At 44.1% G+C, this 17,718-nt stretch overlaps 1 protein-coding gene across 1 annotated transcript in view; it reads right to left on the bottom strand.

The window, feature by feature from the left end:
• Positions 1–816: 816 nt before the first annotated feature.
• Positions 817–17,718, bottom strand: part of LOC134601890 (uncharacterized) — a 296,175-nt gene continuing 279,273 nt past the window's right edge. The window contains exons 5-6 of the mRNA XM_063446394.1: positions 7,946–8,074; positions 817–872 (exon numbers count right to left, since the gene is read on the bottom strand). Coding sequence (XP_063302464.1) covers positions 817–872; positions 7,946–8,074 — 185 coding nt within the window. The remainder of the gene's footprint in view (positions 873–7,945; positions 8,075–17,718) is intronic.

The following is a 17,718-nucleotide window of genomic DNA, read 5'->3' on the forward strand; positions in this document are numbered from 1 at the left end:
TTATACCAAGATATATTCTGCAGGATGAGGGATTCAAAGTGATGATAAAACTGAAGAGGAAGCATATTGTCCCAATTTAAATGATCACGAAAGGCACATTTAGACCACTTCACCTCAATTAAGTAGTCTGGGTGAAGTGGTCCTTTAGTTTTAACCCTGCAGTGTAAGACATTGCCATTTAGCAGACACTAGAGACGCTTCCAAGTTAACTTCTCATAGCTAACCTCCTGGATTGGACTGTTAGAGGGAGGGAGCCTGAATTAGAATATAGATAGACAGACAGACAGATATTTTAGTAAATAAAAAAAACAATTCAATACCAGACCTCAGTTACATTTACATACACAAAAAAATTATAATAAATAGTAGTCTGTACTCAAGGTCTTCCTTAAAACGTAGCGTTTATTTCCTTAATTTATAAAAAGTGCACTCCATAAAGTGCTTGTAGTGATGCAAAGCGTCAACGTTTCAGTCCCTGCATGGAACTTTCCTCAGGACAACATGCTGTTGTGATTTATTTCAGTGTGATGACCTATACATTTTTGCATTGTATTATGAAATACACAACTGAGATAATTTAGTAATAACAAGGAATGGAGAATTCTAAAATGGCTAACTTTGAATAATAAAACTTTTAACAACAACTGCACAAAACATACTACTTGAAAATGGGAAAAATCTCAATGTATCCTTCCTGATAAAAACATGTAATAGTAAATAGTAAATACAATTAATATATACTGTTTTGACTTCTTTTCCTTTACTTATCATAATGTCAGTGGTTCATACAGTTAAAGATAACCAGAAATTGTTAAGTTATACAGCAATGAGAGATGCCATATTTTCTTGCTCTACCTTTTTCAGTTGAACAGCTGGATGAAGCAAAAACAAAAATCATCTGTTTGTCAAATGCTTGACTCTGATTTCAGAGAGTTATATCATTTTATCCTCTGTGCACTAATCGCAATCATACAACTGTAAAACTATCTTTGTGGGATTTTCATTCTAGGTAAGGTTTTTTTTTTTTTTATTAACCAAAAACAACATATACAGAGACAGAGCAAAGTCTGCCGACAAAAACAAATTGTCACTTGTGGGAAAACGTAAAATAAAAAAGCACTGTAACTTGTGTTTTAACCCCTTACGGACACATGACGGAAATATTCCGTCATGATTCCCTTTTATTCCAGAAGTTGTGTCCTTAAGGGGTTAATGACGACGCAAAAAAGTACTAATTGTTTTCATGCAGGATCCATGCAAAACTCAGAAATGCACAGAAGTGTTGTTTCTTTTGAACCCAAACAGTAATTTTCTGATACATGCTATTGTTTTGGTGATGCAAGAGATGTCCCAATCTTTCTACCACTTTTTTTCAACAGAAACATGCTCACTTCTCTTGTTTTCCACTCTAGATCTGTCTGTTTCCACAAATGGATATTTCTACAAGTATAGGGATCCCCTGGACTGTAAGGAAAGGGAAGCATGACTGCTGCCCTACAGTATGGGGTGGGATGGAGAGGGATACGGAGAGTCCAGGCCTCCTACTCGCCTTTCTCCCAGTCCGGTTCGATGGAGCAGTGGAACAGAGGTCGGGACGAGCGGAAGGCAGTTGGCTCTCGGCTGCGGAGGGGTGAGTGGAGGATCCCGGGCTTCCAGGAGGCAGCCATGGGTAGTGATATCGCGCAAGATGGGCGTGGGAAGAGCGCTCTCGGAGTCCCCCTTCTTTTCCAGTTTGGGCGGAAGTGACAGAGGCGCAGGACATCTGGGCGGAGCAAGGAGTCGCCGGACGTGACGCGTTTATGGGGTCATTAATGTTCATCTTGTTGACAGGACTAGAAAGAAAACATAGCAAATTCAATCCAAATACGGATAGATGGGAGAGAAATAAGACGCAAATTACATGTGATGGACGCACGTCGCGGATTGCTAACGTCACAGACCCCGCCATCTTTAATCCCGGAGGAGAGGGAATACGCACGGGGTGCTGGAGGAGGCACAGGCCGAACGTGTACGGACATAGGGGTTGGGCTTTTCGCCTGCAGGTTTTAACATGAGTACTTGCATTGTGTGGGGGCTCACCCCGTGAGTCGATGCTTTTAAGAAGGCAAAAACAGACCTTGCCTGAGATGGGGGCTCGGGAGGACTGGTCAAAAGGAGAGGATGCCAGTGATCATGGCAAGGATGTTGCCATGGCTATAGCATTACCCTAAGTGCCGCGACGCTCTGGTGTTGGGGGACGGGTTTTCAGTATTTTTTATCCCCTTTGTTTCTTCACCGAGCCGTGTTTTGCTGATGATCTGCGGTCGGTTCGCGGTAAAGAGGATATGTTGGGTGACAAGTTGTCCCAGGAGACATCGTTAGGTCGCATGGCAGGGACTTTTGATTTTTCTCCCTTTTCCTAACCTGCGGGTATCGCCCTTGGGGTTGGTGCCAAAAAAGGAGTCTGGGTCCTTTTGTATGATTCATCACATGACATGTGCCTCCCCATGGGCTGCTCCATTTCGTCTTCATATTTTTAAATGTTTGCTTAATTTTTGGAGTGGGTGGTGAATCAGTTTTCTGGCATGGATTCGGTAACTTATTATCTTGATGACTTCCTGTTTGTGAGTCCCTGGGGCACTGAGGGATGTGCCCAGTTATTGTCATCATTCCGCTCGGTGGTAGCTTGGTTTGGCGTGCCACTTGCGGAGCAAAAGACGGAAGGGACGTCCACTAGGTTGTCTTTCCTAGGGATAGAAATTGACACTGACACAGTGGTCACACAGGTTGACCTGGTGATGTCAGCGCTGAAGGTTCAAATGCAGACGATGCGGGTATTGCTGGGTCATCTGGCTTTTTTTCCTTGCAGGGTTCTGTCTATGGGTAGGGCTTTTTGTCATCGGTTGTCACCTATTGTCCCCCCCGCCCCCACCCCTGAGCGGTGGGTGGGGGCCCTAAAAATAACAATAAGGGGGACCTATTGTCCCCCACGGCCCCCACCCCCGAGCAGTGGGTGGGGGCCCTAAAAATAACAATAAGGGGGACCTATTGTCCCCCCCGGCCCCCACCCCTGAGCGGTGGCCCAAAAATTAACAATAAGGGGGGGACCTACTGTCCCCCCACGGCCCCCACCCCTGAGCGGTGGGTGGGGGCCCTAAAAATAACAATAAGAGGGGGACCTATTGTCCCCCCCGGCCCCCACCCCTGAGCGGTGGGTGGGTGCCCTAAAATTAACAATAAGGGGGGGACCTACTGTCCCCCCCCCCGGCCCACACCCCTGAGCGGTGGGTGGGTGCCCTAAAATTAACAATAAGGGGGGGACCTACTGTCCCCCCCCTCGGCCCCCACCCCTGAGCGGTGGGTGGAAGCCCTAAATACAAAGGGGGACCCCCCCCCCCAAAAAAAAATGATCTCCCTACCTACCCCCCTCACCCTAAAAATAATGAGGGGGGGACCTTTAACTAAAAACCTGTAAAAAAAAAATTAGATAATAACAACTTACCATTCAATGTTTTCTTTCTTCTAAAATCTTTTTTCAGTCCCAAAAAAGGGCAAATAAAAAACCATAATAACCGACGCAATAAAAAAAAAAATGAGCGCACAAAAAAAAAATCCATGTTCACCCATGGAGGGCTCTGCGCAGACTGAGCTCTGCAGGATGGGGGAAGGCTTATAAAGCCTTGCCACACCCTGCAGTTAGGCTAAGAACACTCTGATTGGCTGGTTTAAGCCAATCAGAGTGCTCTTTGTCATTTTACACAGCGTGGGAAAATTCCAAAGAACTTTCCCACGCTGTGTAAAATGACACAGAGCACCGTGATTGGATGGATTTCAAGCCATCCAATCACACTGCTCTGTGTCATTTTACACAGCGTGGGAAAGTTCTTTGGAATTTTCCCACGCTGTGTAAAATAACAAAGAGCACTCTGACTGGCTTAAACCAGCCAATCAGAGTGTTCTTAGCCTCACTGCAGGGCGTGGCAAGGCTTTTTAAGCCTTCCCCCGCCCTGCAGAGCTCAGTCTGCGCGGAGCCCTCCATGGGTGAACATGGATTTTTTTTTGTGCGCTCATTTTTTTTTTTTTTTATTGCGTCGGTTATTATGGTTTTTTATTTGCCCTTTTTTGGGGCTGAAAAAAGAAGATTGTAGAATAAAGAAAACATCGAATGGTAAGTTGTTTTTATCTATTTTTTTTTTTACTGGTTTTTAGTTAAAGGTCCCCCCGTCATTATTTTTAGGGTGAGGGGGGTAGGTAGGGAGATAATTTTTTTTTGGGGAGGAGGGGTGACTAGGATTGCCCCCCTTTGTATTTAGGGCCCCCACCCACCGCTCAGGTGTGGGGGCCGGGTGGGACAATAGGTCCCCCTTATTGTTATTTTTAGGGCCCCCACCCACCACTTAGGGGTGGGGGCCGGGGGGGACAATATGCCCCCCTTATTGTTATTTTTAGGGCCCCCACCCACCGCTCACGGGTGGGGGCCGGGGGGAGGACAATAGGTCCCCCCTATTGGTATTTAGGGCCCCCACCCGCCGCTCAGGGGTGGGGGCCGGGGGGAGGACAATAGGTCCCCCCTATTGGTATTTAGGACCCCCACCCACTCAGGGAGGGGGACCCCTTTTTTTTTTTAACAGTGAGCAGCCACAGGCTGCTCACTGTTTACATATGTTCGCCATCCGTGGCGAACGCGAACACGCTATGTTCGCCAGGAACTATTCGCCAACGAACCGTTCGGGACATCACTAGTAGGGAGTTTAGAATATGTGTGCTCCTGGCACAAGCAGCTATTTTGGTTTTCCAGTTCACATCCAGAATATTAAAGTCACCCTTGATGATAACTTCATGGTCATTTTAGCTATTTCATCAACTAGTAGATTATCTAACTCTTCCATATGTCCTGGGGGCCTATATATCACACTTACACTAATTACTGTGTGATTTCCAAATTCTAACATAACCTAAACGGACTCTCTATGTTCGCCTCACTAACTTTTATTAGGCTAGATATTATGCTATCCTTCACATAGTGGGCCATCCCTCCCCCTTTATCGCCTTCCCTGTCTTTTCTATGTAAAGAGTACCCTGGTATTGCTATGTCCCAGTCATTTTTCTCATTATACCATGTCTCAGTAACAGCCACTAAATCTACATTATCAGTTGCCATTATTGCCATAAGTTCATGGATCTTATTCCCTAAACTGCGAGCATTTGTAGACATGACTCTAAGATTACCATTTTTTAACATACTTGCTACAGTTACTTCCTGTCCTTGTTTTAGGGGGCAATTGGATTGATGTATTATCACCCTTTTGTCCCACCTCCTAGTTTAAATACTTCCTAGCAAAACCTCTGAGCTGCTCACTGAGAACTTTTGTTCCCTTTTGAGAAAGATGCAAACCATCTTTTTGTACAGTTTATTTCCATTCCAAACAGAGCTACCATGAGAAATGAAGCCAAATCCTTGCTCCCGACACCATTCACCAAGCCACAAGTTAAAGTCCCTATTAGGCATCCACCTGTCATTCTGAATGTTATGCACAGGCAGAACAAAGAATGATAGTATGAGCACAACCTCCTGTATACTTATACTAATATTATACAGGGAGTGCAGAATTATTAGGCAAGTTGTATTTTTGAGGATTAATTTTATTATTGAACAACAACCATGTTCTCAATGAACCCAAAAAACTCATTAATATCAAAGCTGAATATTTTTGGAAGTAGTTTTTAGTTTGTTTTTAGTTATAGCTATTTTAGGGGGATATCTGTGTGTGCAGGTGACTATTACTGTGCATAATTATTAGGCAACTTAACAAAAAACAAATATATACCCATTTCAATTATTTATTTTTACCAGTGAAACCAATATAACATCTCAACATTCACAAATATACATTTCTGACATTCAAAAACATAACAAAAACAAATCAGTGACCAATATAGCCACCTTTCTTTGCAAAGACACTCAAAAGCCTGCCATCCATGGATTCTGTCAGTGTTTTGATCTGTTCACCATCAACATTGCGTGCAGCAGCAACCACAGCCTCCCAGACACTGTTCAGAGAGGTGTACTGTTTTCCCTCCTTGTAAATCTCACATTTGATGATGGACCACAGGTTCTCAATGGGGTTCAGATCAGGTGAACAAGGAGGCCATGTCATTAGATTTTCTTCTTTTATACCCTTTCTTGCCAGCCACGCTGTGGAGTACCTGGACGCGTGTGATGGAGCATTGTCCTGCATGAAAATCATGTTTTTTCTTGAAGGATGCAGACTTCTTCCTGTACCACTGCTTGAAGAAGGTGTCTTCCAGAAACTGGCAGTAGGACTGGGAGTTGAGCTTGACTCCATCCTCAACCCGAAAAGGCCCCTCAAGCTCATCTTTGATGATACCAGCCCAAACCAGTACTCCACCTCCACCTTACTGGCGTCTGAGTCGGACTGGAGCTCTCTGCCCTTTACCAATCCAGCCACGGGCCCATCCATCTGGCCCATCAAGACTCACTCTCATTTCATCAGTCCATAAAACCTTAGAAAAATCAGTCTTGAGATATTTCTTGGCCCAGTCTTGACGTTTCAGCTTGTGTGTCTTGTTCAGTGGTGGTCGTCTTTCAGCCTTTCTTACCTTGGCCATGTCTCTGAGTATTGCACACCTTGTGCTTTTGGGCACTCCAGTGATGTTGCAGCTCTGAAATATGGCCAAACTGGTGGCAAGTGGCATCTTGGCAGCTGCACGCTTGACTTTTCTCAGTTCATGGGCAGTTATTTTGCGCCTTGGTTTCTCCACACGCTTCTTGCGACCCTGTTGACTATTTTGAATGAAACGCTTGATTGTTCGATGATCACGCTTCAGAAGCTTTGCAATTTTAAGAGTGCTGCATCCCTCTGCAAGATATCTCACTATTTTTGACTTTTCTGAGCCTGTCAAGTCCTTCTTTTGACCCATTTTGCCAAAGGAAAGGAAGTTGCCTAATAATTATGCACACCTGATATAGGGTGTTGATGTCATTAGACCACACCCCTTCTCATTACAGAGATGCACATCACCTAATATGCTTAATTGGTAGTAGGCTTTAAAGCCTATACAGCTTGGAGTAAGACAACATGCATAAAGAGGATGATGTGGTCAAAATACTCATTTGCCTAATAATTCTGCACTCCCTGTATATATTTACTTATACTAATTACTAATAATAAGTAATTTTGGACTTTTAATTTTTTTTGTAGATAGCTCTCTAATACCTGTGTGAATTATGGGGCTATCTACTAAGCGACTGCAAGATTCAGCTGTGGCACTGATCTGAAATAAAATGCCAAAATGTTGTCAGAACGAAAAAAAAAATTATTATTAATTTACAGACTAATTGCAAGTGAATTAAACAGGACTTAAAATTTCCACTTGTCACTAACTATTGGAGAGTAAAAATTAACATAGTGAGTGTGACCCTCCAGATTTGACCTTCTAAGGTCTGGCTAGTAGCCTAAGAACTGAAATTGTAAGACCTTAATTATATATGCAATTATATATAAAATATGCCAATAATTAAAATGTATATCCCTGTATAACCTACAATTTACATGTAATTTAGTGTTATATTGTTAACTGTATACAAACTTGCTAATAGATATACAGCTAACAAAATGTATATCTATTATTTATTTATTGTTTCTGTTAAAGTTCCTACCTTTCATGTGCATTGATATATCAATAGATGGTCTTTTATTCTTCTATTGTATTAATTTTATTACGTGCAAAGCTTTAGCCAAAGTATAACAAAAAGGGGATTGAGATGTATATTTGCATTATTTACCCATGTCGGAAAAACTGTTTCAAATAAATCTACATAGTTCACCCTTTCTTGTAGAAAGAGTGTTAAGACAAACATAACTACATTCTTAGATTTGTTTTTTCTGGATCTACATGAAAGAAACCATCTCTCTAGTATACTAGCTAAAGGAAATTTTCTCACCTTTTCTGATGATCAATATTCCACCAATGACAATCCCAATGACCAGGATGATCATGATAGTAATGATTATTGGAATTATTGGATCTCCCAGCCCCCCCAGATTTGTTGGAGTAGAATCATTCTGATGAGCTGGGGAACATGTGAGATAATGGAATTTTAGAGAATTCATTATTATGTTAATACATCGGAGGAAGACAGAATGAGGAACAATTTTGACTCATTTTGCAATATTAAAAATATTTCCAAATTTGAGTGTAATAGTCCACATAATTCGTTAAAGCAGAACTCTCTCTTGTGGGAAAGCAACAATTCCTCATTCCCTTACCCCAGTAAATTCAAATGATCAGGTAATATCATTGCTTTATGATGACCTAGGCCAGCTAATGTGTGCTCTGGTATCGGCACAGAAATGTTAAACAAGTGCATATGTATATACAACATTGTACAGGCTAAAATACATAAGCACCAAAACATCATTAGCTTAATGCTTTTGGTGTATGTATCAAGGCCCTGAAGTGTCACTGCCCAATTACTGCTAGTTAGGAATTCAATTACTATGCTTATATAGCCCTATACACATCCTCTGACTTTGACTCACAAAACAAGTTCAAAACCCAAAGCAAGCCCATTAAAACTATGTTATGGAGCAAACTCAAATGGTAACTGCAGTACTGGTTCTTCATTGTGAAAAATACTCTCCATGACAAGATGACATACAAATCTATAAATCATGCAATAAAGGATTTGACCCATAAATGTATACATCAGGTGGACAATTTTACAGTATCCAAAAAGAGGAGATCTTTAGATTTGGGACTCTTTCCCACGTAGAATTTATTTATTGTCAACTTAAAAAAAGAGCAGTGCTTGCCACCAGAAGAGCCATCGCTGAAAAATGGGGTAGCCCAGACACACCCACACTGGACACAGTGAAAAGGAAAATTAAGGACACAATTAAAATGGACGAATTGTCCGCACTGATTCACGACACAACTAAACATTTCAAAAAAATTTGGGACCCGTGGTTCTATGTATTCCCACTAACAACCTAGACCACCATCAAGCACCAACACAAAACAACACCTCGCAAACACAATAACCACACACACCCTACGACCATAACCCTCCCAACCCCCCTCCCCCCTGAACCTGAAGATCGCCCACCCCCCCCCCCCATTCCCCCACACTCTCTCACCGCCCAAGCTGTTGCGCAGACCAAAACCAAATGCCAACCCAAAAATAAAGGTCCCACATAACCAAGAGACAGCAACACACTGGGCACCTAGGGAACACACAAACACCTACAAATGCCCAATAGAACACCAACACACCTGAAATACGCACTCCACACCACATCGCAAACAACACCGAAAGGCTACCCAGACTGCACCCAAACCGACGTCATATAACAGACAACGAATCGCATAGAATAAGAAGAACGCCTAACACAGAAACAAACACTACAAGCCAGAACGACACGGACGAACACCCACCCCAACCCCCCCTCACACTAGGGGAGCCTGAACCCCAACAAACCGACCCGACTACCTAAGTATGCAAACACGAGGGGCACAACAGAACTTCCACGAAACCACAACATAAAAACGAAGCCTCTCCTCAACCGCAAACCAGTAGTAGGACAGGGCATCCTCTCCCATACCCCTCAGTCTCATGTACCCTACCCAGACCATTAGAACAAGATGCATCACATGAGATCTGAATATTGATATGAAGAGTATTGCCAATAACAAACAGAACTCAGCAACTGTTAATATATATAAATTACCGAAATGACTAAATGTAAATGTATTGTATATCTTTTACTCTTATTTAACCAATCGCTTACCCCCCGCTTCTTTTCTGTACCCTTGAAACCCCAACAAATCACACAAAACTGCTCAAATGGAAGAATTTATAGAAAAAACGGGTGGGAACCCCCAACAGATAAATTATATACATGCTTGAACTGTTCGCCTACTGTAAAAAGCACACGTTTGTTTTGTGAATTATGTACTATAAACTTTGACCTCCCGTTTTCTTTTCTGTACCCCCACCCCATAAAACAAAAATCTTTCAAAATAAAGAATTTATAAAAAAAAAAGAGCAGTGAAAAAAAATGATAATTGCGTATAATACATTTAATGAATATATATTACCGTATATACTCGTGTATAAGTCGATCTCATGTATAAGTCGAGTGTAGTTTTGTGACCAACAATTGTTAAATATGCTATGCCTCATGGATAAGTCGAGGGTAAAACTTGGAAATTCTGTGATTTTTATAATTATATGCACACACACTCATACAAACACAGACACTGCATCATATACACACACACTCATACAAACACACACTCTGCATTACACACACACTCATACAAACAATCTGCATTATACACACACACTCATACAAACACACACTCTGCATTATATACACACACACTCATACAAACACACACGCTGCATTATATACGCACACTCTGTGCGTATATAATAAAGAGAGTGTGTGTGTGTGTATATAATGCAGATTGTGTGTGTGTTTGTATGAGTGTGTGTGTGTGTGTGTACAGGGCCGGATTAACATAGGGCTGATGGAGCTGCAGCTCCAGGCCCAGGCCCAGGCCCATTTAAAAAAAATAAAAATAAAAATCTACTCTTAGGTTTGTCACCTGACTGGTATTTTATTTTACTGGCACAGCTGGTATTTGAGGCTGCGCTGGTATTGCAGTAATACCAGCAATACAAATGCAGGTAATTTTCTCAGAATAAATGGAAATTACTCTGCAATACCAACACTGTGTGTGGAGAGAGGCAGGGATAGGAAGTTACAGAATATCCCTCCCTGCCTCTCTCTACTACTCACTGATCCCCCACAGAGCAGCTACACAGCACAGAGAGTCCAGACAGCAGCTCTACAGCTCAGGTAAGTGAGGGATGGAGGGAAGGCAGCAGGGACACATGGGGACACATGTGGACACTGGGAGACTTGAAAACATGGGGACACTGTGTCACGATTCTCACCAGGACATCCAGACAAGGTCACCCCAGAAGTACCCAATGAGGGACTTGAACCTGGGTACTTTACCGTGCTGGACCTGCTTTTTTGCCTCTGAGCCACTATACACCTCTAGTAACTGCCTGAAGTATAATCTTGCCTTGTATCCAGCACTGGGGGCTGGACGTTATTCTGTGGCTGCTCCAACATTCTCAGCACACCTGTGGCTAATAACCAATTAGCCAGGTATAAGACACTGCCTCTCCTTGAGGGCAGTGTCAGTTCATTGACTCTGGTTCAAGTATTGCTGTTTCGTGTTCTCCTGACCTTGGATTGTTGTTTCGTTGTACCCTGACCTCGGCTCTCTACTTGCTTATCCTGATTTCTGGTACCCACTGACCTCTGGCTTACCCACAACTATTCTCCTGGCTTATCCGTTTCTGTACTGCGACTTGGAGTATTAACCTGCACAGCCCCTGTGCACAGACTCACAGGCCAGGTGAGTTCTTACCTGACCACCTTGGCCTGTGTTTAATTGCAAGGGTGAGCAAAAATCTGCACTACAGACTCCCAACCAAGGTAAGCCGTTACACACTGAGACACTAGGGGACACATGGGGCCACAGACACTAGGGGACACTAGGACACAGACACTGGGAGACCTGGGAACACAGGCACTTGGGGACACTGGAAAACATGGGGACACTAGGGGACACAGACATTGGGAGACATGGGGACACTGTGAGACATTGGGACACGGAGACATGTCCCCCAGCCAGTGTACCTAGTGTCTCAGTGTCCCCAAGTCTCCCATTGTCTGTGTCCCGTGTCCCCATGTCTGTCCAAAACTGTCCCCATGTCTCTCCCAGTGTCTGTGTTCTTAGTGTCCCCAAATGTTTCAGTGTGTCTGTGTTCCTGGTGTCCCCATGTCTCCCAGTGTCCACATGTGTCTGTGTCCCTAGTGTTTTAGTGTCCCCAAATGTTTCAGTGTCCCCATGTCTCCCAGTGTATGTGTCTCAGTGTCCTCATTTCTCCCAGTTTCCCTAAATGTCTCTGTGTCCCCGTGTCTCTTAGTGTCCCCAGTATCCTACTGACATGGGGACACACTGAGACATTGGGGCACTGGGAGACTAGGGGACTGGGCGACATGGGGACACTGACACTGTGATACATAGGGACACTGAGACTCTGCGTGACTTGCGAGACTGAGACACTGGGAATCAGGTAGACACTGGGAGCAATCCATCTATACAGCAGAATCAAACTGTGAGTAGTTTGTTGGTGGTTTTACAGAATTTTCTCTGATGTCACTACTTGTGATTTACATCATGTGATGTCATGCATAATTAATTAATTATACAAATGATTAAGGCTGGTATTTTTTTCCAAGAAAGGTGGCAACCTTAACTACTCTTCACATAGTCTTGCTTAAAGGAGCACTATATTGACAGGAACACAATCAACCACCACCCTGGCCCATTCTTGTCTCTCTAAATATAGTAAAATATTACTTGTATTCAATTCTGCAGCTGCTGGCTCAGACGTGGTGGTCTGAGCAAATTACAATACTTCCCCATAGGAAAGTTCAGTGTCTGCATGCAGAGGGTGGAGACACTGAACTGCAGTGTTGCACACTAGGCATTACTGCCCCAGGAAGCACCTCTAGCAGCCATCTAAGGAGCGGCCATTGGAGTCATTTTCTCTGAAAAGACAGTGTTTACTGCAAAAAGCCTGAATGGAATGATTCTACTTACCAGAACAAATGCAATAAGCTGTAGTTGTTCTGGTGACTATAGTGTCCCTTTAAGTTTGGAAGCTTAAGAGGGATGTATGGGAACAAAACGTGTGGACTGGTTGACATTAAAATTAGTTTAGGTAATGCAGATGTTGGTCTCTCTAACACTGTAGCATGTCCCCTTTCTTCTACATTCACTACATACACCTTTTTCTCTGTCCCAGACTATATACCAGGAACTTCTGCCTGCTAGTAAGGAGACAAGTGGACCAGCAAGTGCTAGGGGACAGTCCTTAGAAAGCATGGAGTGAGCGCATAATTAGACGCATTTATGTCAAGCTCAAGGTGCTGCCTGCATAGTATGTCCTTAGTTGGACAGCCTGCAGGATTGGCAGGCAGCCTTACATGCATTCATGCCAGGCTGACCTTCCAATTCTTTGGACAAACATGCCCCCCTTTTGGGCATGTTCACCCCTTTTGGCAGGTCTTGTCACGTGATTCGCGCCAGTGACACACCCTTTTACCCTGCCCATTGACTTCCTGCTTCACTGAACACTGCTGTTAGGGGTTATGGATTTACTTGAAAGATGAAAGCATAAATTAGAGAGAAATTAGCATAGAGTATGTGTTTTCTTATAGCTGCATCCTATGAGTTTCCCTCCAGCACCATCTCCATCAGATACATGACGCTTGGGAGGTAGTGATTTTGGTTGATAAGATTCCGTAATTAGGCCCATCATCATTGTCAGCACCAGGCCCACTGGGCTCTTAATCCGGCCGTGTGTGTGTGGCATTTTTATTATTTTTATTTTTTTAATATAATATTTAAAAAAAAAAGATTTTGGTATTTTTTAATTTTATTATTTTTTTTTTGTTAATACATTTTTTTTTTGTATTTAATTTTATTTTCGTCCCCCTCCCTGCTTGTTAGCTGGCCAGGGAGGGGGGCTCTCATTCCCTGGTGGTCCAGTGGCATTGGCTGTTCAGTGGAGGGGGCTGTCAGGAAGCTGTTACTTACCTTTCCTGCAGCTCCTGTCAGCTCCCTTCTCTCACCTCCCTGCTGGTCAGCTCCCACTGTAAGTCTCGCGGTCTCTCGCGGCTCTCGCGAGACTTGCAGTGGAGCTGACCAAACCAGAGGTGAGAGAAGGGAGCTGACAGGAGCTGCAGGAAAGGTAAGTAACAGCTTGCTGCCACCGCCCGGCGGTCCTGGTCTGTATTATGGCAATGTAAGGTGCCATAATACAGACATTAACTCGCATATAAGTCGAGTTGGGGTTTTTCAGCACAAAAAATGTGATGAAAAACTCAACTTATACTCTAGTATATACAGTATATAATTTTTTTTACGGTCCTTTTCTCCTTTGTTGGCTACTTCTCCTCACTTGATCTGAGAACTAGAGATGTCCCGAATAGTTAGCTGGTGAATAGTTCCTGGCGAACATAGCTTGTTCGCCACAGCGGGCTAACATATGCGATGTTCGATCCGCCCCCTATTCGTCATCATTGAGTAAACTTTGACCCTGTACCTCACAGTCGGCAGACACATACCAGCCAATCAGCAGCAGACCCTCCCTCCCACCTCCTGGACATCATCCATTTTATATTCATTCTTAAAAAAAAACAAAAAAACTTTTTATTTATTATTATTAAAATATATATATATATATATATATATATTTTTATTTATTTTTTTTTTTTTTTTATTCTAAATGCCAAACATTGTTATATAGGGGAATATTCACTAAATACCAAACATTGTTATACAGGGGAATATTCACTAAATGCCAAACATTGTTATACGGGGAATATTCACTAAATGCCAAACATTGTTTTATAGGGGAATATTCACTAAATGCCAAACATTGTTTTATAGGGGAATATTCACTAAATGCCAAACATTGTTATACAGGGGAATATTCACTAAATGCCAAACATTGTTATACAGGGGAATATTCACTAAATGCCAAACATTGTTATACGGGGAATATTCACTAAATGCCAAACATTGTTTTATAGGGGAATATTCACTAAATGCCAAACATTGTTTTATAGGGGAATATTCACTAAATGCCAAACATTGTTATACAGGGGAATAGAAATAATGAAGGGGGGAGACCAACTTTCCTCCCCCCGGCCCCCTCCCGTGAGCGTTAGGTGGGGGCCATAAAAATAATGTGGGGGGGGGAGGGGACCTACTGTCCTCCCCCCGGCCCCCACCCCTGAGTGGTGGGTGGGGGCCCTAAATAGAAATTCCTCCCCCCCCCCCTATCAAAGGTGACTAGGAGCTAGCCACGGAACTAAATGGCCGCAAGCTAAGCGAGCTCCTTCCTCACGGTGTGAATCCGCATCCATCGGGCGACAAGATTAAAGATGGGGCATCCTAAACGAGCTGCATCAACTCCCCATGCCTCCGGTAAACAGCCTGCGGGAAAATCTGGAGCCCTCACCAAATATTTCAGCGATAATGCGGAACTCCAACCCGGCATGGTAGGCCCGAACATGGCGCCGGACTCACCTCCACACAACTCTCAGCCATCCAGCACAGCGGTTTTCAGAAATGTCCGGATTACCTGGAGACACTGAGGTAAGGGACCTACTTCGCAATATGCCTTCCAAACAGGACCTGGCAAAAATTCTGGGTAAGTTGGAGATGTCCTTCCAGGGCAAACTAGACACCATAAGTGCAGACATACACCACTTAGGTGACAGAATTGGGTCACTGGAAGATGACAGATGTCACACACACGCAGATACAATCCCTCCAAGAAACAGTGAGAGCCCACACTACCCAGCTAGCAGATATGCAGCGCTCCCTGGACGATCTAGATAATAGAGGGAGACTAAATAACCTGAGAATAAGGGGTATACCTGAAAATGACAAAGAAGACATAATGGCAGTGCTCACTGAGCTTTTTAATTTAATTCTTGATAGGGCTCCTGACTTATCCATTGACAGGGCCCACAGAGCCTTACGGCCCAGGGGCCTCACAGCGGATAGACCCAGGGATATAATCTGCAGGCTGCACTACTACAGATGCAAAGAAGACATACTAGCAGCACTAAGAAACTCCAGCCAGCCGCTGTTATTTCACAATGACCCTGTCAGTATATACCCTGACCTTTCCTGGCTCACACTACAAGCCAGACGTTCACTGAAACCCATCACTGACCAACTGAGGGTACGGAACATCAGATACAGGTGGGGGTTCCCATTTGCCCTAAGCACAATGGTTAATGGCAGTCAGCACAGCATCTATACCATACAAGACGTCCCTGTGTTCCAGAGAGCCCTAGACCTCCCTATGACACGCATCAGTGACTGGTACAGCCCGATGACACCACAGGAGTTACCTCCAGCACCCCAACGCCCTCGTTGGCAGCAGGAAACAAGGAAAAGACACAAAGACACCACGGACTTCGTGCCACATGGAGACACGAGATCGCCCTCCGCAAGGAGTCAATGACCTACTTAATTATCGCGGACGAACCGCACAACACGGACACAGCTCCTCTCAATTGAAAAGGCCCTACCTTGAGAAAAAGGCCCACAAAGAACACTTTTCTGCCAAGAGCTAACTCAAGGACACCAGAGCCGCAAAGGACGATGTTCTCATGATTTACCAAGACTTATCCCGGTCTTCTCACGGATACACAGGGGGACGGAGACTAATATGGCTTTGAAGGCACTGCCTTTCACGACACCAAGACTTTCTTTGATCAGGCAGAGTGCCAATATACGTGGAGAGACTGCCACAGGCACGCTCAGCAGATCCTCGCAAGGGCGGGTAATATGATGCCGACCTAATTTTGTTTTATGTATATACTATATGTCCATGGGTACATTATCCGAATACAAAATGCATCATAATCCCCTATAGCTCCGTTCAGCAAGCGTTTCTCTGGTAGTCTCGCCACACTACCCCGACCAATCCACTTGAGATTGCCCAACCCATAAAAAAAAAAAAAAAACGCGCTCACCTGCTATAGACCTCGCGGTATCGGGGATAAGGGAACTTTCTAATCCTTAGACGAACAAATTGACCATGGCTCACAGTGGCACACGTTCCACTAACATACCAGCCAACATAGACCTAGACCAGGGAGTCAACATGAGCGTCCATGAACGTATCATGTAATCACCTACCAGGATCTATCGTGGTGCCCTTCTAAAATACCCCCCCCCCACGGTACCGATCACACCACCGCAGGCTGAGCAGGGGTAGGGTAGGTGGGCAGGGGATGCTACTGCGCTGTCTAACGCAATCCCCATGGCTATACTTGAGGCCCGACTCAAGGGACCCGACACCAGGAGCCCCGTGCCCTTATGAAGTACCCGCCCATTAAGCTAACATCACCACTCCAAGCGGGATTCGCACGGCATGGGAAGGCGACTGGCCATACCCCACCCTCTATACACGAACAGACTTAACAGTTCCTAATCGACTATTCCCCCCCCCACTGGGATAGTTCACTGAAATATATAAGCTACTGCTACTGCATGCTTATACCGTCTAGCAATTGCACTTAGGTCTCACTGACCTACACCACGGCAACAGATCTTCTCACCCGAGACAGCTGCCACAGGTATTTGCGCACCTGACCCAGGTGCAAGTTCTAACTCAGGTTCTCGATACTCTCTGATTGTTTACTGAGTAACTGTTATCTTTTTGTTTATTTTTCTTCTTTGATGTGTTATTGCTTGTAAACTTCTTGGTATTTCTGTACAGACAGGTCTGTGGCCAAGCGCCAAGCGCTGGGCGGTGGCACGACACCAGCCCTAGATATCTGATCACCATAGATCAACAATGACCACCTGTCAGGATCGGGACAGGGATCCAACATGCAGAGTACAAACAGGTACAGGGTACGTATACCGGACCTTAGAATGGACGGACTAACGTAAGTAGTAGTAAAGAATGGTCTAGAGACAAGCCGAGGTCGAGGGAACGAGAGAGCAGGAAAACGAGAGACAAGCCGAGTCAAAGGGTAATAGAGGTAAACGAGGTAGAACAGACAAGCCGGGTCAAAACCAAAGAAACTAACA

The sequence above is a fragment of the Pelobates fuscus genome, chromosome 3, assembly GCF_036172605.1.
Source record: "Pelobates fuscus isolate aPelFus1 chromosome 3, aPelFus1.pri, whole genome shotgun sequence".
In the NCBI taxonomy this organism is placed as follows: Eukaryota; Metazoa; Chordata; class Amphibia; order Anura; family Pelobatidae; genus Pelobates; species Pelobates fuscus.